This window comes from Toxorhynchites rutilus, chromosome 2 (assembly GCF_029784135.1).
Source record: "Toxorhynchites rutilus septentrionalis strain SRP chromosome 2, ASM2978413v1, whole genome shotgun sequence".
Classification (NCBI taxonomy): domain Eukaryota; kingdom Metazoa; phylum Arthropoda; class Insecta; order Diptera; family Culicidae; genus Toxorhynchites; species Toxorhynchites rutilus.
Window position 1 is genome coordinate 11,725,570 of NC_073745.1, and position 20,278 is coordinate 11,745,847.

The following is a 20,278-nucleotide window of genomic DNA, read 5'->3' on the forward strand; positions in this document are numbered from 1 at the left end:
TCAAGTTCATTTTACATGAAATAACTTGCAACCTTTTTCCCATGCTCTGTCAAATGTTTATCCATCAAAGGAACAAAAGATTGTGTGACTCTGACTTTGTTCGTTAACGTTTTTGGTCGACGTAACGAGAAGTAAAATTGAATTGAAATTAAGTTTAGAACACTTCAAAAATATTAAAATTTCAGTTTCTGTTAGAATGTCGGACCCTTATGATTTTGAACGCTAGCATTGATTTAGGGAAAAAAATAGATCGTTCATTTCATTTGCTTATTTTTACAAGAAATATTACAAGAAAAGTAACATACATAAACAAAATCTGTGACGTCACAGATTTAAAAAATCTTCCCACCTTTCATTTTCCATCTCGCGTCAAAATAGCTCCACCGGCTCCACCGATTCGTTATAGATAGCTGTCGTCTCTTTCGCACTCGTATAGTAAATTAGCTCATCACACATATACATCCCCATGAGACACATGTTGTAGTTAAAATTGACTACTGCGATGTTCTCGGCAGATCAGTGTAGCCAAATTAATTTCAAGTACAGGTTCAGTGTGCATGATATTTTAAGAAAAATGTTTGTCTCAAATTTTATCCAATCGTATTACCAAGGACAATTCCGTTTTCCTTCAATCACACTATGTTTGTTAATCAACTCTGCTTAATCTTACGTTATGCGCTAAACTCGTCACTAAGCTATGTCGAAAATATCCATTTGGATGACCATGAGCCGTACTCGGTGCAACCATTTTCTATCTCACTTCTTTTCCTGGATATGGACTAAATCCATCGCAGGTTGGCCATGGGCTAAACCCGGCGCAAATATCCAGAATGATTTTTATTTAACACTTGGCTTCGAGCTGAACTCAGCGCAAGTTTAAATTTCTCTCCTATCCAGTGTTTGCCAAATGATCCACTCATTGAAAAAATCGCTTTCGTTCGTTCAAATATGATCTTTCAGGAAACATTTCCCCCAGCGGAATTCTTTTGTTGTTATGTGTTGCAAATCACGACACAAAAGAGAACGAGACAACTCTGCATCGGCTCGCACTTTATTGCACACCAGCATGCAAGCAAAGCTATCATATACGCTTTTGGTCAGAAAGCTTATTTTCTTCTTTGCCTCTAACATATGCATATCGACCTCTCCATGCATCATGAAACAGCAGGATCGTACGGACCATGCAAAGCGAAAGATTCATATTCAGCTAATGTAGCAGATCCTGATTTTCAAGTCTCAGAGAATGCAAACTATATTAGTCAGATTATATTTTCCATTTTTAACGCCGCTTTCCCTTGAAATATGTATATTCATATAGACCGCATAGTTTTACTAGCAACACCGCTCCAGTGAGAAGCAAAAACTCTCGCGTTTTATCTCTTTTCCCATTCGCTGCTCTCCGCAAATGGTGACTGAATGATGACGTAATTTTTCTTGTATCATTTATTGCTTTGCACTTTTCTGTGCAGTGGGTTTCGCTATAATAAAATAGGACGATATATGCGGTTCAAACTTGTATGCAGGCTTCGAAAATGGTATGCGATGTTTGATACAGATCGGATACGCAATCAACAGTCTTCGTTCCTCTCTTAGTTTAATCACTAAATGTTACACAAGTGACTACTAACATTCATACAAGTATCTGAATGATCCTCTTATATTTGGCTATATGTTCGTGAGAGTTTACTTGCATGACACATTGTGTATCATTCGATTTTGATCGAAATCCAAACACTGCTTCTATCCTATAAATATCGCCATGACTATGAGCTCGACTCAGTGCAACGGATGTTTTTATTTACAGCCCAACTTGGCAACAATTAAACAAATAGTAGTAGTACTCGGCTGGTGCTCCCTTGGCCGAGTGGTTAGCGTCATAACTAAGATGCCGGGTGTTCGGGTTCGATTCCCGTTCTGGTCGGGGGAATTTGTCGTCAAAGAAATTTCCTCCGACTTGCACTGTGATCACGCGTATTCTAGAGATTGCCACTCAGAATGCATTCAAGGCGTGTTATTTGGCATAGAAATCTCAACTAAGTACTAATAAAAATGACGCAAGTAATACTACGTTGAGACGGCGAAGTTCCTCTAGGAACGTTAGTGCCATTGAAGAAGAAGAAGAAGAAGTACTCGGCTATAAGCTGAACTCAGCGCAAGTTTGCGATTTCCTCTCCTTCTCTAACACTCGCCATGACTATGAGCTTGACTCAGTGCATGCGATGTTTTCTTCACAAGCCCAAATTATTACAGAACGAATGCCACACTTTGGAGTATTAATCCTCAAAATCCAAGGGTTGCACATCTCAATTCAGGCTACAAAAACGAAAGAAAATAAAAACATTCCTGGCATGATCGCCAATGTAATATCCTGCTTTATTTCCACTTTAATAACACTACTTCAACACGTCCTGTTAGAGCTGTCTCCAATCCACGACTGTCCTCTTTTCTCCCTTGTTCTACTCTCCTGTCAATGCACAGCTCAATGTCACAGCGGAATCGATTGACGCAAAAATCTCATCAATCCATCATGAACTGATTAAGCAATAAGCGTTTGAAATAGAACATTTTTCACGATGCGATCGATTTTCGTTTTTCAATTTGTAAAAAACGAAAAAAACCGATATGGTGTGGTCGGATTGACCAGAAAGTGATTTGTGTAGATATAATACAAGAAACGCGGTAGATGCAAGAACACCTAACTTTCTATTTATTAGGTTCCAAAATTCACTATTGTATAAAGGTTAAAAAGAACATCTACAAAATCTAGAGTCTCGCGCGCATTTCGGTAGAGATAGATAACTTGATTTTGAACACTGGCGAAAATCGACATACAATGAAATGTTCTAGGGTCTACAGTGGAAACCGCATTCGAACTAGGGATATCCCCGACGGAATACTTGTAAACTATCGTATTAGCAGATGGTTATATCAAGTTTTTTCTGCATCGAGATCTTAGTGTAAGTATCTAGTTGAAACTTGAGGACATCGGGTTCGATTCCCGATCAGTCAAGGAAAAGGTTGGAAATTTGCTTGACATGCCTTGGGATTATATTTTTATTTTTCGGTTTCTATGATAGGTTCTTATGATAGCAATTTATGTCTGCAACAGAACCAATCCGTTTTATTTTGCATACTGGTTTATGATGTGTATTGTTAAATTTTTAAAATTATCTCAATGATAAATCTTCCTGCTCAAATCATTGTAGGGGTATGACGTGAGACCATCATCATCATCAACGTTGTTGATGCGAAAAACATTGTAGCATGAAACATGCCTGATTCATTTCTTTGCCCTTACGCTGTGCGCTCTATATTTGGCCGGTCCTGAAGGAACGATCGGCATCTAACATGACTTACACTAGCAGTGTGTTCATTATTTTCGCCCACACTGTACTAAAACTGCAAGGGTAGATCTCGGAATCTTTTTATGAATTCAAAGAAAAAGTATTCTGCCACATCCTATTTTCTTACAGAAAGATGCTGCTTGTCCCCCTTTTTGTAAATTAATTTAAAAATAATAAAGAGTTATTGTTTATAAAATAAAATTTATAAACAATAACTCTCTAGAGCGGATCGCCTTCGGCTTCTATATATTTTATATATTTATATTCAATATCTATCACGCTATCCTTACTCAATCAGTCTAGAAATAATTTGCATAAATGCATATCTCACTCACGCATTCTCCTACATCCGTCAAGTGTATGTTTTTCAGAAAGGCTGCTCTTATCAGTTTTGTCACACAAGTTCCCCGTTTCCCAAATTCTTTACACACACTTTCCTTCTCGCTGAAGTCATTATGCGAAACAAGTACGATAAATCTCATGTTCATTCACAGTGTCCCATTCATCAGTTCTCTTTCTAGCACGCGTTCGGTCAGTCTCGTTTCGATCTGTAGTCTAAACAGTTAAACAACGCTTGTTCTTCAATGATTTTCCGTTTATCAAGAATCTCGATCTTGGCGCTGGCGCTTTGGCTGCTGGGAATTTCCTACACCGCCGGGCAATCATATCGAGGTACGCTGAGGGTCTTTTCCAGCCAAATGAAGTAACTAATCGCAAGGATTTTCAGTAACCCATCTCCGTCCGGGACGACCACTGAAGCCACTGGTGCTGAAGAGTAGCCCTGAATGTTCCGTGCCGTACTTTCCCAATGGGATCACCAAACTACGACAGCGTAGTAGGATGATCCGGTTCACGTGCGCCAGTGGATTCACGCTTGTCGGTAATACGTACTCAATGTGTGAGAAAGGACGCTGGGATACACAGATACCGATCTGCATCAGTAAGTTGTTCCATGTTCGATAACAGGAAATGAATCATAATTTGGATGTATGAATAATCTCGTTTTAGGATCCGGATGTACAGAATTAGCGGCGATTGAGAATGGTCAAATTTCCTACGAACATGGACAAGCCGCTGCGATGTTGTTTTGCAGTACCGGTTATCAGGTGGCGGGATCGACCAAAGCATATTGTAACGGAACACACTGGGATCGTCCTTTAGGTAGCTGCAGGAGGACGGGAATTGCGGTGCAAACCGTTTGCGATTTTGAAGTAGATGATCACTGTGGATGGATGAACGAAGCGACGCATGATTTCGATTGGAAGAGGAGCGATGGAGTAGTGTCGCCCAAAGCGCTTAAAACGGGTCCAAAGCATGATCATACGACGATGGTTCCTCGTGCGGGTGAGTAGAATCTGATATTACCTCAACCTATAACTCTGTTGATCGTCATTATTTAGGACACTTCATGATGGTGGATTCTGTTGAGCAGTTTACGAATGAAACTGCCCGTTTTATGTCTCCGATATACCCGGCCAATTATAGCTCGAAGGCATGCTTTTTATTCTACTATCACATGTTTGGTGATTCCGTGGGAACTCTATCCGTACATGTGAGAGCATCATCAAAATTATTAGACGAACTGAACAAGGATACCGCAAGTCTAGTGCTGAGCGGCAATCATCGTAATGTTTGGAACGAAGGGTATTTCGATCTGCAGGAACTGTCGGAAGATTTTCAAATCGTGATCGAAGCTACTTTGGGAATGAAATACAAAAGTGATATAGCTATCGATGATGTCAGCTTGTTGAGTGGAGACGATTGTCGTTACAAATCAACGGAAGATGACGCAGTGGAAGTATCGTCTATAGTACCGGAAGAAGAACCTCAAGAGGAGCCGAGTGTCGACGACGTTTTCAAAATAGACTCGTGTGAGAATCGTTGTGGAAAGAATATCACTTTGCCGCCCCAAGTTGACCAAAAGAATTGGATTCACTGTGATTGTATTGAGGGATGCGTTGATTCCAAAACATGTTGTCCAGACTACGTAGAATTGTGTGTTTTCGTCGACCAAAATCCTAATTTTCTGAGCACAAGCACTACGACATCTACCGCGAAGTCAACGCAAATGCAGAGTACAACTTCTACACTTTCAACAGTGACTAATACATCAACAACTATTCCAACTTCAACGACCGCCAAAACAACGAAGCCGACTGTAGCGTTAACTTCCTCGTCCACGACAGCAATCATTCCTACTTCCAAAAGTGCTCCCACAGTTTCAACGCCATCTTCCCTTAATCCAACAAATAAAACTACCTTCCCTTACAACCTCAGACCGCGAAATACAACAGTGAAGCCAGTGTTCGTTCCGATGCTGCGGACTAGAAGAACCACAACCTCAACTACAACTGTCGACGAAGCTGTGCTTCATGATGAAACCACAGAATCTTCGGTGGCGATAAAAATGTACGACAAGTGGAGCGAATGGGACGAGGACTGGGCGGTTGAAGCGAAGCCAAATTTATCACGAATCTTCCTTTTCACTGCCATTGGCGCTATGTCCGTCGGATGCACTGTGCTGTTGATTGTGTTGCACATCCGTAGGAATACAGGCACGAGCGTTCTGAACCGGTTGAAGCAACAATCGATGAAGAAGAAATCGGGAAGCGCGGAAGGGTTTGATGACGTTAGGTTTTTAGCGGCGGATGAACACTTGGATTTCAGCATACCGGATGATGGTGAAGAAGCTGTTGAAGGCAGCGGAGATAACGATGCAGAAAAGAATACGGAGAACAAAGTGGCTAGGAAAGCGAAAAGTAAACTCTGCATATCGCAATTATAATAATTTTCCAATAAAGTTGCACAAACTGCATATCTGATATGTGTTTTAAGTAGTATGTGAGAAATTCACACTGTTCCACGCCTATGATAACTGGAGGTCAAACTTTCTCTACATGTAGCGTCTCAATTTCATTCGCTCGTTGCGCTTGTACTTGGTCAGTAGTTCTATCGAAAATGATTCCTCGCTTATCAGAACAGTTTATCTTATTCTCTATGCTTTTACTTGTTCCTTTTTCTTGGGCTGATATACAGAACAACAAAAGTAAGTTTATATGTTAATATTTCCTACTTAGTGCTCACGATACCAAAATATCCAGGTTCCTCGAGATACCTGCGGCCAGTGTTACGGAATTCCAGAAGTAATATATGTCCGACACCTTATTTTCCGCATGGGCTCATAAGAATTCGAATGCGTGGAAAGTTTATGATCTTCGAGTGTTTCGATGGGTTTAGTTTAGTTGGAGATAAGTACTTGCTCTGTAAGAATGGTCGTTGGGATTCTGCTGTTCCCATCTGCGCTAGTAAGTGATGCTGTGATATAATTATGGTCGCTATATAACCAATATAACTTAATCCAACTCCCTCTCAGAACCCGGGTGTGGAGTTCTGCCGGCAGTGGAGAATGGATTCATCTTTTACGAAAATACGGATGCAGCCGCAACTGTGTACTGTAATAGCGGATATCAAGTGTCGGGATCTATGTATAGCTATTGCGATGGATATCGCTGGGATCGACAGTTGGGTTACTGCCGGGAGACAGGATTAACCGTGCAAACTAGTTGTGATTTTGAAGTGGTAGACTGGTGTGGATGGACGAACGAAGCATCCCACGAGACAGGTTGGAAAAGAAGTGCCGGAGTGATCTCCAAAAAAGTGCTGAAAACTGGACCTTCATCTGATCATACAACCGGTGTACCGTTGAATGGTATGTCATTTTAAGCTCATAATTGACCATAAAAATCAACTTTTCCAATGATTCCAGGACATTTTATTATGATTGATTCAAGTGAACAGTTTACGAATGACTCAGCTTATTTGTTCTCCCCTGTCTACACGAGTAACTACAGCATGAACGCCTGTTTCCAGTTTTACTACCACATGTTTGGTGATTCGGTTGGAACACTTGCTGTGTACGTCAAACCACTGACTATGACGTTGGATGGTGTGATAAGAATGGGCGGGTATTTTTCAGTGAACGGCAGCCATGGAAACACATGGAATGAGGGATTCTTCAAGCTTCAACCGCAAAATGAAAGTTTCCAACTTGTTTTCGGATCATCGTTGGGGATGCGCTTCAGAAGCGATATAGCAATTGATGATGTTACATTACTGAATGATGAACAGTGTCTAGGAACTACAGTAACGGATGAAAACATTCCCACATTGGATGGTATGATATACAGAATTGATTCCTGTGAATTTCGCTGTTGGGATAATGCTTCTGTTACTTTGGGAAAATCCGATCCAAGTGTAGTTAACTGTGACTGTTATGAGGGATGTGAAGAGACGAGTTCATGCTGCCCTGACTTTGTGGAACGTTGCGTTTTTAATTTGTTGAAAGATAATGATAGGTACGAGTATTCTGAAGACTCCATCACTCCTATTAATCCGATTACGACATATACGAGTGAAAATATTGATGTCCACTTCGTTACGAGTAGAACAGAAATAATAGAAGCGACCACCATCTATTCGACTTTTTGTTATCTATTTGCTGGATTAGTTATGGTAATTGGTGTCGCGATATGGATTCAACGTGAACGTTTTTTGGCAATTTTTTATCAGGTTAGAAAGAAAATGATAGAAGATGAGAATGTATACAGGAGCACTTTGGAGGATATGCAGTTTTTGGCAGTCAACGAGGAACTCAGTTGTACTAACGTTTCGGAAGAATGTGAAAGTATTCACGGTGAACAGTGGAGGATTCCAACAAATCAGATTATTTGTAAGGAATAAAATAAAATAAGAAATGTTTTTTATTATCTAGCTTACTAATTCATATAGTACTACTCTGGACAGAAATATACAACAGTGGTAAACTTGTTTGAAGATTGTTTTAATTATTATTCTATTTTCATCTACATCATCTCATCTCAAAATTGTTCGTATCAAACTTGTTTTATCTGTAGACATATCCAGTATCAGTATCAGTGAACAGATTAGAGATTACAGCTCATCTAACATGTTCGAAACATGGTATCAAACAAAAATATGTTATGAATACATTTATCAAAAAAAAAAAACAAAAAAAATGGTAGCGATGTAAGATAAATAATTAAAATATGACTAAATTCTTTAGGAGCGGTGAACATTCCTTGGATTCGAATATTTTTTACATATCAATCATACAAAAATAATAAAATAGTTATGAAGACAAACTAACTCCTCTAATCGTTTGTAACGGTTAGTGATCCGCGAGTTAAAGAAAGGTAAAAAAGAGACCCATGTTCTAGATGACTCACCAGGTGATAGTTTTCGATGCTTGAAGAATGATTATGAGACTTTTGCAGACTGTGGCAGGGGTGTAGAAGTCTGATACTAGGATGAATTCGCTTCTATCAAAAAGACCGTTCTTCTTATGTGATTTCCCTGACTATAACGTGATTTGTATCGTTGGACATTAGAATTGAAATAAAATGAAAAATTGATTGACTCAATTTCTTCTTGAACAAGAAAAACTACTGTGTTCCGGTTATCCGCGATGTTGAGTGTCAAAATCAGCGTAGATAATGAACAACAATGAAATGCAATAAAATATTAAAAATGAGGTGCAAACACGAAAAAAATATTTCAGCATGAAAACAATGTTTTGATGTTTTGATAATAATGTGCGATTCACATAGCACGTTACGGAGAAGAACGTCTACGTTCCGTCAACGTCTCCACCAATTCACACATGCAGTCAATGCTTCCACCAGCACCGTCACGTCAAATGCCAAACGAATGATTTATTTAATTTTATTCATGGTGTGGTGGCGACCTACAACAATTTTAAATTGCAATGCCCTCTTTCAAATCAGCATGCCTAGAATCAGTTCTAAATTTTGAAAAATTCTATGAGAATCATTGAATTCAATTATTTAAATGCTTAAACCCCGTAGTCCGACCCTTATGCAACAATAATAATAAATGGAATAATTCTTTCAAGTCGCGAATGATTTTCACTCCGAAATTTGGAGCTAAGAGATATGTTGGCATAAAAAGTACAGTAGGTTACTTATAAAGCGATATGCTGAGGCACCACTCAGTGTCGCATTGGAGTAGGTTTTGACCAGTAATTGGACATTTGCGACTGGTGGCGACTTTCAATGTGGGGCCATAATTTGGGCCCCGAACTCAATGTTTACAAAAATCTCCAACTAGAGGTAAAAATGTCTAATTAAACGTGTTGCATCACAGATCTGTTCAATTAGCTTAATGTCGATGTAGATGTAAATTACTGTACAACCAAATCAAAACAAAAGCCGAGACACAAAACCCAGACAAAAACCAAACGAGCCGTCCGTCTCCGTCAATTATTCTTTTCTACAAACCCTGCCGGTCGCTTTCGTTGAACGTATGCTGACGGGTCGTTACGTTGCTGGTGTATGTGAATGTTTTCATGAGAATTGCATGGTAGAATCATTGACGTATCGTGACGTGACGGGACGTGAACGTGACGTGTATGTTGTATGTGAATCGCACTTAATATACAGACACAAAAAAGCAGCGATAAATTTCGGAAGAGCCAATAGAATTACGATGCGCGATAAACCCGTCAATAATTTTACCGGTTGGATTAGAGAGTGTAAAGTCTGTTCCTTGTTGTTGGCTCTCCCTTGGCGGATCATCTGCTCGCGGATAATAGATTCATCACAGGGACATTAGTCTTGTGATGCACAGAGAACTTTCCCGGTTTATTTTATTTCAGCGGTTCCAGTTTATTTTTGCCGACGTCTTCTAATTGAGCTTCGAGAATTAATGGAAGTCAAATGTCAACAAAATGATGTTTGGATAATGTTAGTGAAGCTGATTAAAAAATATTATTTAAACATTTGTTAAACACGTTGAGCCCCGATTTTTAGCTGCATTTTCCATTCAGCCCCCCATTAAGAGCGTTTGCTTAATATCAGTGTCTCAAAGATACTTATTGTATAAATAGAAAATAGTCACAAATTTTACTAGAATGTAGTCACATATTGTAATAAATCCGAAAACAAACCGTATATATTTCTATTTTCTTATTTTCGTAACGGTCAGTCCCAGTTTGCCTGTGTTTTCCTCCCAAAAAGCTCATCGTCAACCCCAAGGGACCGACGCGGAGCTCAACGTGTTAACCTTAGGAACATATTTGCATTCTTGTTTTTTTGAGTGCTAATATGGCACAACGAATGGATCCTTCCACAATAGCTTATTAAAATGTGAAAGTGTACATTTGTTTGCGATATAATTTTACTTCTTTCTGGCCGTCGTAGTATTAACTTTTTATATTCGTGATGTGTCGCTGATGAAATTATATGTATAGAATAATATGAGAAGCTTTTTTATCAGTGTATTGGAACTTTATCGAAATAATTCGATTTAGATGTTTGATAGATTTCATTGAAATACTTCGATGGACATATTCAGTGATCCCAGCATGGATTTTTTTAATGACTATACGGCACAAAACTGTTTTCACAATCATATTAAACCAAAATTTAAACTTTACCTTCAAGTAACCTTCAAGTAAATCATACAAAAATAGTTACATAATGCATGATATAAAATAAATCTATATTTAACTATATCTATATTACAGAGCAAATTAGTTACGGCAAATATTTGGTTGGAGTTTTTTTTTTCTTTTTTCTCTATTATAGTGACTTTCAACACATTTCGGGTGGTTCGTCACTTTTACTTCCATTTTTGGAAGAATGTCGGGAGTGAGATTTGAACTCGTGATCTCTGCGTAAGAGGTATAGATGTTACCACTACGCCAGATCGCCTCCATGTGGTTGGAGTAAATAAATTCATTATTAAGCAAACTTGAAGCCTTTTTGAATGTGATTATGATGATTTGACTTTAGTCAAATATACTCCGTTTGATAATTTGTAGCAATTGAAGATAATTTCATATCGTCTCTTTTATAGAAACCTCTTGTTCCTATTTGAAAAAAACCTGGGACAGCTGATTTCAAACAATCTCAGAAAACATTGCTGTCACTATATAAAATTTATTATATTTTCAAAAAGGTTAGTTGTAAGATAAAATGTATAGTTTTTTTTGCAAAATAGCATATCGATTCAATATTTCATATTAGTTTTCAGTGCTAACACAAAGAATTGGAATTTCATAAATTTTTAAAAATTCACTGACTGACTGACTGACTGACTGACTGACTGACTGACTGAATGACTGAATGACTGACTGACTGACTCTTTATTTATACTTTGCTTTGTGTCTTAATCATTAAGACATCAGGACATAAGAGGAAGAAGAAATTCCCTTTACCTAGACAGGTAAATTGACCAGACATTTGGTCTTCCGGTTGTATAATTCTATTTCGTACGAAATTTCCTGTTTTTCATACACTATTATTCTCTAAATAGTTTGGCAGGGTCACCGCGAACAACGAAAATCGCGGATAACTCGATATATGCATTAAAATTAAAATTGGTCATTTATCCCTCCTATACTCGCGTGCAAAATCACGTGTACACGTTTACTGGCGCACGGTGTCACAGACCGAGAGCTTAATTTCTCTGTAATGTTGGTGCTGTGTATTTTTATTGGCATTTATTTGAAAAAGAGGGTGTAATTGTATTTAAAAACTTCGGGGAACATGTTTTCTTCGTCTTTATTCAATTTTCATAGTCATCTAATTCAGCTTCCTCAAAACAGGGTAATTGTTGATACTCCAACACGATTCGATTGTGGTTTCTTTTTTTTTCCAAAATATATATTTTTATTAAGGCTCATAAGGCGTCAGCCTAACGGGGCCGGGAGTTCAATATTTCGACAATGTTTGCTTACAACTATGTTAGTAATATGTAACCGATTACTCGCGGTTGGCTCGAGGTTAGTATTACAAGTGTTCTCATAATTGGTATGTTGCAGTCTTCGATGCTCTGTACGTGTGCCCGACACGGGATACCTCCTATTGGGATGCAGCTGACCATTAATCAGCAACGCCCCCCTAGTCTGTACCCCATATCTAGCGTGGTGCGTCTTTCTCGACTCGAGGATCATGCACTGAGAGAAATAATTAGTAAATATAACGAATTTTTTGGTAAATACTACCAATCTATAGTCATTTTCGACCGTACTAATAAACACATATGTCAAGCAGAACCATGATTCGGAAGCCCAACATCGGCTACATTTTCTCGCCAAAAATGCACGTATCAGAATTATATCCTTATTATACCTCCGTATTGCCTTATGGGAACAATGAAAATGGTTAATACGCTCTTTTCTCACCAATTTTCAGATATGACAATATCCAAGCTTACTAATGTTATCGAGTAAAATATACTAATCTCTGGTAGGGATGCGGGTTTGTTGACAATATGTACAAAAAATTTGTACATTCTACTAATTTTGCATTACCAAATGTATTAAGTAGTTTTCGACCGAGGATTTTTCTAAGGGTGGTTAGCATCATGGTTTCATTGGTGTGAGAATCAGAATATACCATAACTGCATGCTACCAACTCTACATTGTTGTGTCAGATTGGTCCCAACAAATAGTGTCGACAACGATGCCGATATCTTGCAATTTTGCAATGATTTTGTAGACCTACCCTTCGTATTTGACAACCAATTACGAGCCAATTATTTGCCAATCCGACATCACGCCGACCGATCGCAGCACTGCTTGAATCTTGTTATAGCTTTGTTTGTGTTCAAGAAAATTGAAATGAGAAGTGCAAAAAAGCGTTTTCTACAATCATTTTATTATACACATTAACAAAGAACAAATAAATACAAAATATTCTATATCTTTACATTCTATGACATCCGTAACGTTTGCTTCGTCACCAAAGATATCTCAACAAGTACCCAAAATTTTCGTCGTAACTTCCAGCTTCCGCTTGAGATACACCTTCTGCAGCGATTGGTCCCCGCCACGGCCAGTAGCTGATAGAATATGTAAAAATTGCGCTCCTCGCACTTTTATGTACCACTTTTCTTATCTCCAATATGTAATTCAAAATGTTGCGCACCCTCCGGTGCACCGGTGAAATTGAATGTTTTCACACTTTACCCAGATATCTTCGTTGCATTCTTGCTTTAAGCGACAACAGCAGCAGCTAACTTCGGAGGTTTGGCTTCTTCAGCAATACATTTACCGCCGACCCGCCGTCGGAAGCGGCGGTGTCTCGCACGCAAACCTGGGATCCACTGGTTGCCCGGTTAGTTTGAAACATAGGATACGATCCTTTAGTAATGTCCAACCGAGCTCTAGCGAGCGTCGGACGTTATACGTCTGCCCGGGGCGTTACGTTTGCCCGGTTAATTCTTGTTTTGAAATACAATACCGCGCCACAATATTTATAGCCTGCTACACTTTTTATGAGTGGTGGTTTCTGTTGCAGTCGTTTTCTCCTGTGCTTTATTCCGGGAATCGTCCTCCAGTACAGGTTTGGTGCATGAAATTTATGCCGCAAAAGCTTTTTTTTTCCTTTATTTTTGAGACTTTCAGCCTCCTGGGCTGGTTCGTCTCAGCAAAAGCTGAAAGTCTGCCGCAAAAGCTGAAATAAGATGAAGTTTACTTTTGAGAATAATGAAAATGTAAGCTTTCCGTGTGAGCGGGTCATTTGATTTGGGAAATTACTTTGTGCTGTTGTTACCACTCAAACACTGTTTCAATGTTTTGTTTTTACATGTAGCACTCGATTTCGTGTTTTGAATGACAGTTTAGCGAGAAAGAGAAGAGCAAAAGCTGCCGTGATGCCATTTCGCTCTGTTCAAGTTATCTTGTAGAATTATAGCTGAAACTATAGATATTGATGGCTGCGGGGGGCAAGGCGAGGTCAGATTCCAGCAGTTTTGTAGCACTTTTCGTCGCTCAATCGACATGGTGTCCATAATCGTACAAAAATATATGAATCTGGGTACTTTTTTGCATCAGAAATCATTCCTATTTCTTTATTTTTTTTTTGAGAGGCTTTAAACTATGCAGTTCATTCGCCTCTAATATCAGAAATCAAGTTTTCGTTTAACTTTACGTAAAAATAAGATTGTGTACGCGGGTATGAAATGAGTGTCAGGGGGAAATGGAAGGGTGGATTGAAGTCAGTTGAATGAAGAGGCAGATTTGTATTCATTAGTCGAGATAGTCAGAATTGACTAGAATCTCCTCATCATCCTCGCTCTCAACACTAGTCAATTCATTTTCTAGACAATTCACTTTCTATTAACGGCGACTGTCGAAGTAGTCCTAGTCGAGGCGAAGCTACTGAGAGTAGAGTCGGTCTTTATTTTCCACCTTCGAAGATTTCGGGATCTGATTCTTGGTAAACTAAGAATAAATGCCTGTTTTTTTTGTGGGGCGCAAAAAGATGGTATAAAAGGATTTATAGAAACTTCATGCGACTTCAGCCAATTTATTTAAAAAATTTATACCCGAAACTGTAACTGTAAAAAATAACCATAATCCACCGATTAGTTTATAGCTTACAATTTGCAATTCTTCCACAAAAGCATTTCTCTCACAAGCGTGTATTTGTATGACCATTGTATTTAGCGAATAACTATACGAAAGTTAATCATTTGTATTTTTCTTTTGCACGTTTGAATATAACAACAAAAAATATATGAATTCGTTCAATCCGGTTACAAAAAGGACTGAATTCAAATAAGAATAGCCCGATAATGGTCCTACGCAATATATTCAATAAATATCCCACGCCACTAACATTAATTTTTACATTTCATTCAACAATGTTCTAAAATAGGAAAAAAATCAATGGATGCAATTCTTCCACAAAAGCATTTCTCTCACAAGCGTGTATTTGTATGACCATTGTATTTAGCGAATAACTATACGAAAGTTAATCATTTGTATTTTTCTTTTGCACGTTTGAATATAACAACAAAAAATATATGAATTCGTTCAATCCGGTTACAAAAAGGACTGAATTCAAATAAGAATAGCCCGATAATGGTCCTACGCAATATATTCAATAAATATCCCACGCCACTAACATTAATTTATACATTTCATTCAACAATGTTCTAAAATAGGAAAAAATTCAATGGACCAAAAAAAATACTCCTATACTCACGCCGGAGTTTCAGACCGAAAGTGTTAAAAAAGTGATAAACATCCCCTTCGTACCAAGACATGCGATACGCTAAACTTCTTCTTCTTCTTTGTTTTTAAGAGGCTTTAAACTTTGCAGTTCATTCGCCTCTAAGGTACGCTAAACGATGACGAATGACGAATAACGAAGCTAGAGAGAATCACAAAGTCGTAGTGTTTATATCTTTTTGAGAAATGATCGAATTATTGATTTCTTGGTCTCACAGACCTATGCGCGAATATAGGAGTGTTAAAAATGAGAATTATAATTTTAGGTAGCTGGAACCATGTTCACAAACTTTTAAAAAAATCGGAGAGGGTCATGGCAGCGGCCGGCTGATTTGATCAGGGGTTAGACATCAATTGAATATAGGCTACCCAAAATCAACATCAATGTGGCGTCATTTGTTTACCAACATATCATTTGCGAGGATTAAAATCGTTGAAATCACGGAGATCGTATGTTTTATTTCTAACTGCATGAGCGATTTTCATATTTCGGTTTCACATGGAAGTGTTCACATTTAACATGGAGTTTAAAATTAGCCACTATTCGACTATATAACCGGACCGAGTTGTGAACAACAGTAATAGACAGAACCAAAATGTCAGTGAACCACAGCAATATTGGGTACCCTGGCAATATGAGGGATTTAACGTTTTAGTCATACCCCTGGATTTGATATGGAAATATGTTGTTTCTAAATTGTGAACATGCCTTAACATCAGACACCCCTAGCCTCTCTCATCGAGTTCAATCAAAACAAACCACTGCATCAAGTTTACTGTCAAACTAGATTCGTGTCGGTTTGTTGACACGTATTCGGTTGCTTTAGAAAGAGTTGTTCGCAGAATTCGAGAAATTAATTTTAGTTGGATTGTAGTTATATTCATTATTTCAACGCAACCACTTAAGAATGACTCCGAAGTTGGAGATTTCGGAATGTGTGTTGCAGGTGAGCTTACTGCTATCATTAGGTTCTAGAGCTTGAAATTCAAGATCAAATGTGAACCGTTTCAAGAAAGACAAAAAACAGACAAATCCAGGAACATTCGGATTCCTGGCTATATAAATTAGCATCATTACTCAAAAGTCGTGGAATATTTAATTGAACATTATGTTCCTCCAACAGCGCATCGCCAAAGTGAGCACACAATGCAGCGGAGAGCTATTTGGTATCATGTCACGCGGCACCTTAACGGTTCTCGGGTTCATCCTGGAGGGAGCTGACAAAACTAGTGCCCTCAACTACAGCAAAGTCCAGAATAACTTCCCGGCTGAGATCGATCTTTGTGGATTGATAAAATTTGGTCCGTGCAGTGATGCAGAGGCGCATTTGAGCGAAATACTGCAAGACGTGGACATTACCGACAATCCAGTGCTGCTGAACTGTGATGCCGACGGAGAGGTGAAGGCTTCACTGTTCAAGCATGGCCAGCTGGAGGCAATTACTTACGTTGTGGTGAATGAAACGGATCTGTTCAGGGATTATATGTTTTTGAGGCTACAGTGTGACTTGGAGCTGGTTTGTGAACAGAATGAGAAGTCAATTTCGGAGAACACTTTTAGACTAAGGAAAAAGCTGGCATCAGGGAATGTAGCGTTCGGGGTGACCGGAACTTCAGTTGTACTGAATGGTGGTTCAAGCGGAAGCCAGGTGCTAGGAATAGAAGCCGAGGATACGATGGAGGCGCTATTCGGATTGACGGTAAAGATTAATGACGACGGATTTGGAACGAAGGGTACTAAAAAGAAGTCCGTTACGAATCCAACGTCCGTTGAGTATCAAATATTGAACATCAATATGCTGGTGAAAAAGTCTAAAGACGCACAGGATGAGAAGTTATCGAGGGAAGCTTGTAATGTAACGATCGACAGCAAAAATGGTAATGTTTCAAAATTAAAGCGTCACAACAATGATATGATAATTTTTCCTTTTTAGGGGGTAATAAAATAAAAATTCCTCTTCAAGTCGATGTTTTAAGTATGTTGCATCGTCAGAGTAAAGTCGTTTTGTGCTATGATATCCTGGTGGAAAGTGTATGTCGGTCACTTCGCTTGTTGGAAAGTAGCTATATCGAACAGTTGCAACATTTGAAACAAGTTTACGTTACGAAATGCTACCACATATTGCCTGCTGACTTGGGTCATTTTTTCACTTGTGCCTATCCAGTTGCAAAGAAAATCGAGGAAGAAAGTGAGCACTGCGGATGTGATTTGATTTAACAGGAATTATTTTCAAATGAATTTATTCTTCACAGATGAATTTCTGACGAAAAAACGAAAGGCATTACATTCGCAGTTTGGTTTGCCAGCTAATCGACCGTATTTCCGTAGAGCGAATGGTTTCAGGTTCAACCTTAGTGGAAGTAAGCTTCTATTCAACCCTCATGTAGGAGTTAAAAGACAACGTAAGTTAATGGTTGAATGAATGAAGTGCATTCATTCATGCATTGAAATTATGCATATTATAATTTTAGTGTCCGATGGCAAACTATCTTTGGTACAAGGAAGATACAGCTATCACCATTATATGCAGGATAATTTTAACGATGACGGATGGGGCTGTGCTTACCGTTCCTTGCAAACCCTCATCTCGTGGTTCATTTATCAGGGTTACGCAGATGCCAGAATTCCAACGCATAACGACATTCAAAAGTATTTGGTACGAGTAGGTGATAAGCCATCCAGTTTCGTAGGTTCCCGGCAGTGGATTGGTTCGACAGAGGTCGCAATGTGCTTGAATGAGTTCGTCAAGGTGGATTCGAGGATAATGCATGTGAGCTCGGGTGCGGATATGGCCACGAAGGGGTCCGAATTGGCGTATCACTTTGAAACGCAGGGTACACCGATTATGATTGGCGGTGGAGTTCTGGCACACACAATTTTAGGTGTTGATTTCGATCGGAATACGGGGAATTTGAAATTCCTGATTCTGGACCCTCACTATACGGGAGCGGATGAGATCGTGCCAGTGCAGACGAAGGGATGGTGTGGGTGGAAGGGCGTCGAGTTTTGGGACAAAAAAGCGTACTATAATCTGTGCATGCCTCAAAGACCGTATGTGTTTTAAGTTAAGTTAAGTATGTGTTTATAGGGTTTCGTCATCATTGAGAATGAAATAAATTTATTTTTTTTTACTGTTATGAAGGAAAGTATTTTCACTCCCCGTCACATTCCTCACATGAACCATATGAAGCGGGAGTTGGCCTCAGCAAGCTACACTGGAATGGAATACTCATAATTTCTACATTGCAGGAACCGGGCTTTCTTCTTCTTCTTCTTTTTGGCTTTAAGAGGGTTTAAACTTTTCAGTTCATTCGCCTCTAAAACCGGGCTTTCTTTCTATGTTTTGATTGCTGTCCAATAGTGCCAAGATGTTGTAAAGTGCCGCATAATGTCCGTTTTTGACGCGGTGGGGTACCGTTTTTTGAACGCGCACACTTCTGAACGGAATAGCTTCACTGTTTTTGCCATGACGGTTAGAGCAAAACGGGTCTATGGTACTAGGTGAGGCCGTTTCGTCACTAAGTTGGTTAGGGGAGCGGTATATGAAAACAGCACGGAAGAAAGTAGAAGGGGAATTATTTGCTTGTAGCGTGAAAGAGACAGACTGATCACGAGCGACCTTCGGCAATAGCGTATTGTGTTTTGTTTACAAACAAAACACAGTAGACTTCCAAGATGGCTGACGAGTGGTTTTAGCCAAGGCGCGTAGAAGTATATCCTAAGGTGGGCCAACTTGCTAAAACCACTCTTCAGCCATCTTGGAAGTCTACTGTGTTTTGTTTGTAAACAAAACACAATACGCTTGTGCCGGAGCTCAACAGCTACAACAGAATATTATGGAAAATTTTCTCATCTTTCAAATGAATTCAATTTTCTATGTAGCGTACTTTTGAACTGGGATCAATTTGAGGCATACAAAGGGTCTCAAGAAATGTTCAAGTTTCATAGTTGAGAATTGAGCTCGATTTCATGGTTGGGAATCAATGAATCGTGAGTTGTCTGATGTGATTCTCCCCCGCGAGCATTTTGGAAGTCATCTAGACACTCAATGCAGAACGATCTATAAGAATTTGAAAAATAATAAAATATCTTAATACGCTTTTAATACCCTCTGAAAATTCTCCGAACTATGGCGGAAAAGGTTTTGAATTGTGCTACCGATTAAAGGTGAATCGGAAATTCAGAGTGAAGATGAATCGCCATTAGCAGTGATCGATCATATTGTGGAGTGGGCAAAGAATTTTTTCATCTAAAAATTTGAGTAACACTGTAACTCTGCCATAAAACAATGCAAAACAATGCATCTCTGTAGTAAAATGTTCTACTGGAATTTCATATGAATCAAATGGAAGCAAATTAATCAAGTTGATTGGATTATTACTGGCGTCTATGTGATATCAACAATATTGCAAGTGTTTAGAAAATCGTGAACTAAAAATGTATTTGAAAATGTTTTTGAATCCATATATCTTTATTCGATTGGCGATTGGCAATCACAATTAGTAAAGCTCAAGATCAATCTTTGAAGTTGTGTAGTTTATATTCAGATGCGAATTGTTCTTCACCTGATCAACTGTACATTGCGTGTTTCCATGTTAGCAAACCAGATATCCTTTATATATTCGCTTATAATGGAAAAACAAAAAATATCATATACTCACAAGTATTTCAAAATCAGCCTTTAAAAATGGATTATCTAAAGCGTTACATAGCCGTTTATTGATATCTCATTTTTTCGATTTTCTTTGAGCTTCTAAACAGCGATTTTTTATAAAAAATAACTCATTTTTAACAAAAATGGCCGCCATTTCGGCAATTTTTCGAATTTTTAAAAACCCTTATGTTATGCTTTAAATATTGTCCTTATGTTT

General features: G+C 38.7%; 3 protein-coding genes across 3 annotated transcripts; all 3 read left to right on the plus strand.

Moving 5' to 3' along the window:
- The first annotated feature begins 3,850 nt into the window (after window positions 1-3,850).
- Window positions 3,851-6,161, plus strand: LOC129768043 (MAM and LDL-receptor class A domain-containing protein 2-like). The gene is made up of 4 exons (XM_055769416.1): window positions 3,851-4,016; window positions 4,072-4,284; window positions 4,353-4,688; window positions 4,745-6,161. The coding sequence occupies exons 1-4, from the start codon at window positions 3,929-3,931 to the stop codon at window positions 6,127-6,129; spliced, it is 2,022 nt and encodes a 673-aa protein (XP_055625391.1). The 5' UTR covers window positions 3,851-3,928; the 3' UTR covers window positions 6,130-6,161.
- A 114-nt stretch (window positions 6,162-6,275) lies between these two features.
- Window positions 6,276-8,158, plus strand: LOC129768663 (MAM and LDL-receptor class A domain-containing protein 1-like). The gene is made up of 4 exons (XM_055770445.1): window positions 6,276-6,390; window positions 6,446-6,649; window positions 6,718-7,053; window positions 7,111-8,158. The coding sequence occupies exons 1-4, from the start codon at window positions 6,303-6,305 to the stop codon at window positions 8,082-8,084; spliced, it is 1,602 nt and encodes a 533-aa protein (XP_055626420.1). The 5' UTR covers window positions 6,276-6,302; the 3' UTR covers window positions 8,085-8,158.
- Window positions 8,159-16,188: 8,030 nt separating this feature from the next.
- On the plus strand, window positions 16,189-18,526 carry LOC129767917 (probable Ufm1-specific protease 2). Its single transcript, XM_055769196.1, has 5 exons — window positions 16,189-16,353; window positions 16,531-17,284; window positions 17,341-17,595; window positions 17,660-17,809; window positions 17,879-18,526. Exons 1-5 carry the CDS (start codon window positions 16,315-16,317, stop codon window positions 18,469-18,471), a joined length of 1,791 nt encoding a protein of 596 aa, XP_055625171.1. The 5' UTR covers window positions 16,189-16,314; the 3' UTR covers window positions 18,472-18,526.
- The last annotated feature ends 1,752 nt before the right edge of the window (window positions 18,527-20,278 follow it).

Coding starts and splice junctions, on each gene's coding strand:
- LOC129768043 (XM_055769416.1), top strand. CDS start 3,929: ATGATTTTCCGTTTATCAAGAATCTCGATCTTGGCGCTGGCGCTTTGG. Junction 4,017..4,071: donor CGCCGGGCAATCATATCGAG/GTACGCTGAGGG, acceptor AAGGATTTTCAG/TAACCCATCTCCGTCCGGGA. Junction 4,689..4,744: donor GACGATGGTTCCTCGTGCGG/GTGAGTAGAATC, acceptor GTCATTATTTAG/GACACTTCATGATGGTGGAT.
- LOC129768663 (XM_055770445.1), top strand. CDS start 6,303: ATGATTCCTCGCTTATCAGAACAGTTTATCTTATTCTCTATGCTTTTA. Junction 6,650..6,717: donor TGCTGTTCCCATCTGCGCTA/GTAAGTGATGCT, acceptor ACTCCCTCTCAG/AACCCGGGTGTGGAGTTCTG. Junction 7,054..7,110: donor AACCGGTGTACCGTTGAATG/GTATGTCATTTT, acceptor CAATGATTCCAG/GACATTTTATTATGATTGAT.
- LOC129767917 (XM_055769196.1), top strand. CDS start 16,315: ATGACTCCGAAGTTGGAGATTTCGGAATGTGTGTTGCAG. Junction 17,285..17,340: donor AACGATCGACAGCAAAAATG/GTAATGTTTCAA, acceptor TTTCCTTTTTAG/GGGGTAATAAAATAAAAATT. Junction 17,810..17,878: donor TGTAGGAGTTAAAAGACAAC/GTAAGTTAATGG, acceptor TTATAATTTTAG/TGTCCGATGGCAAACTATCT.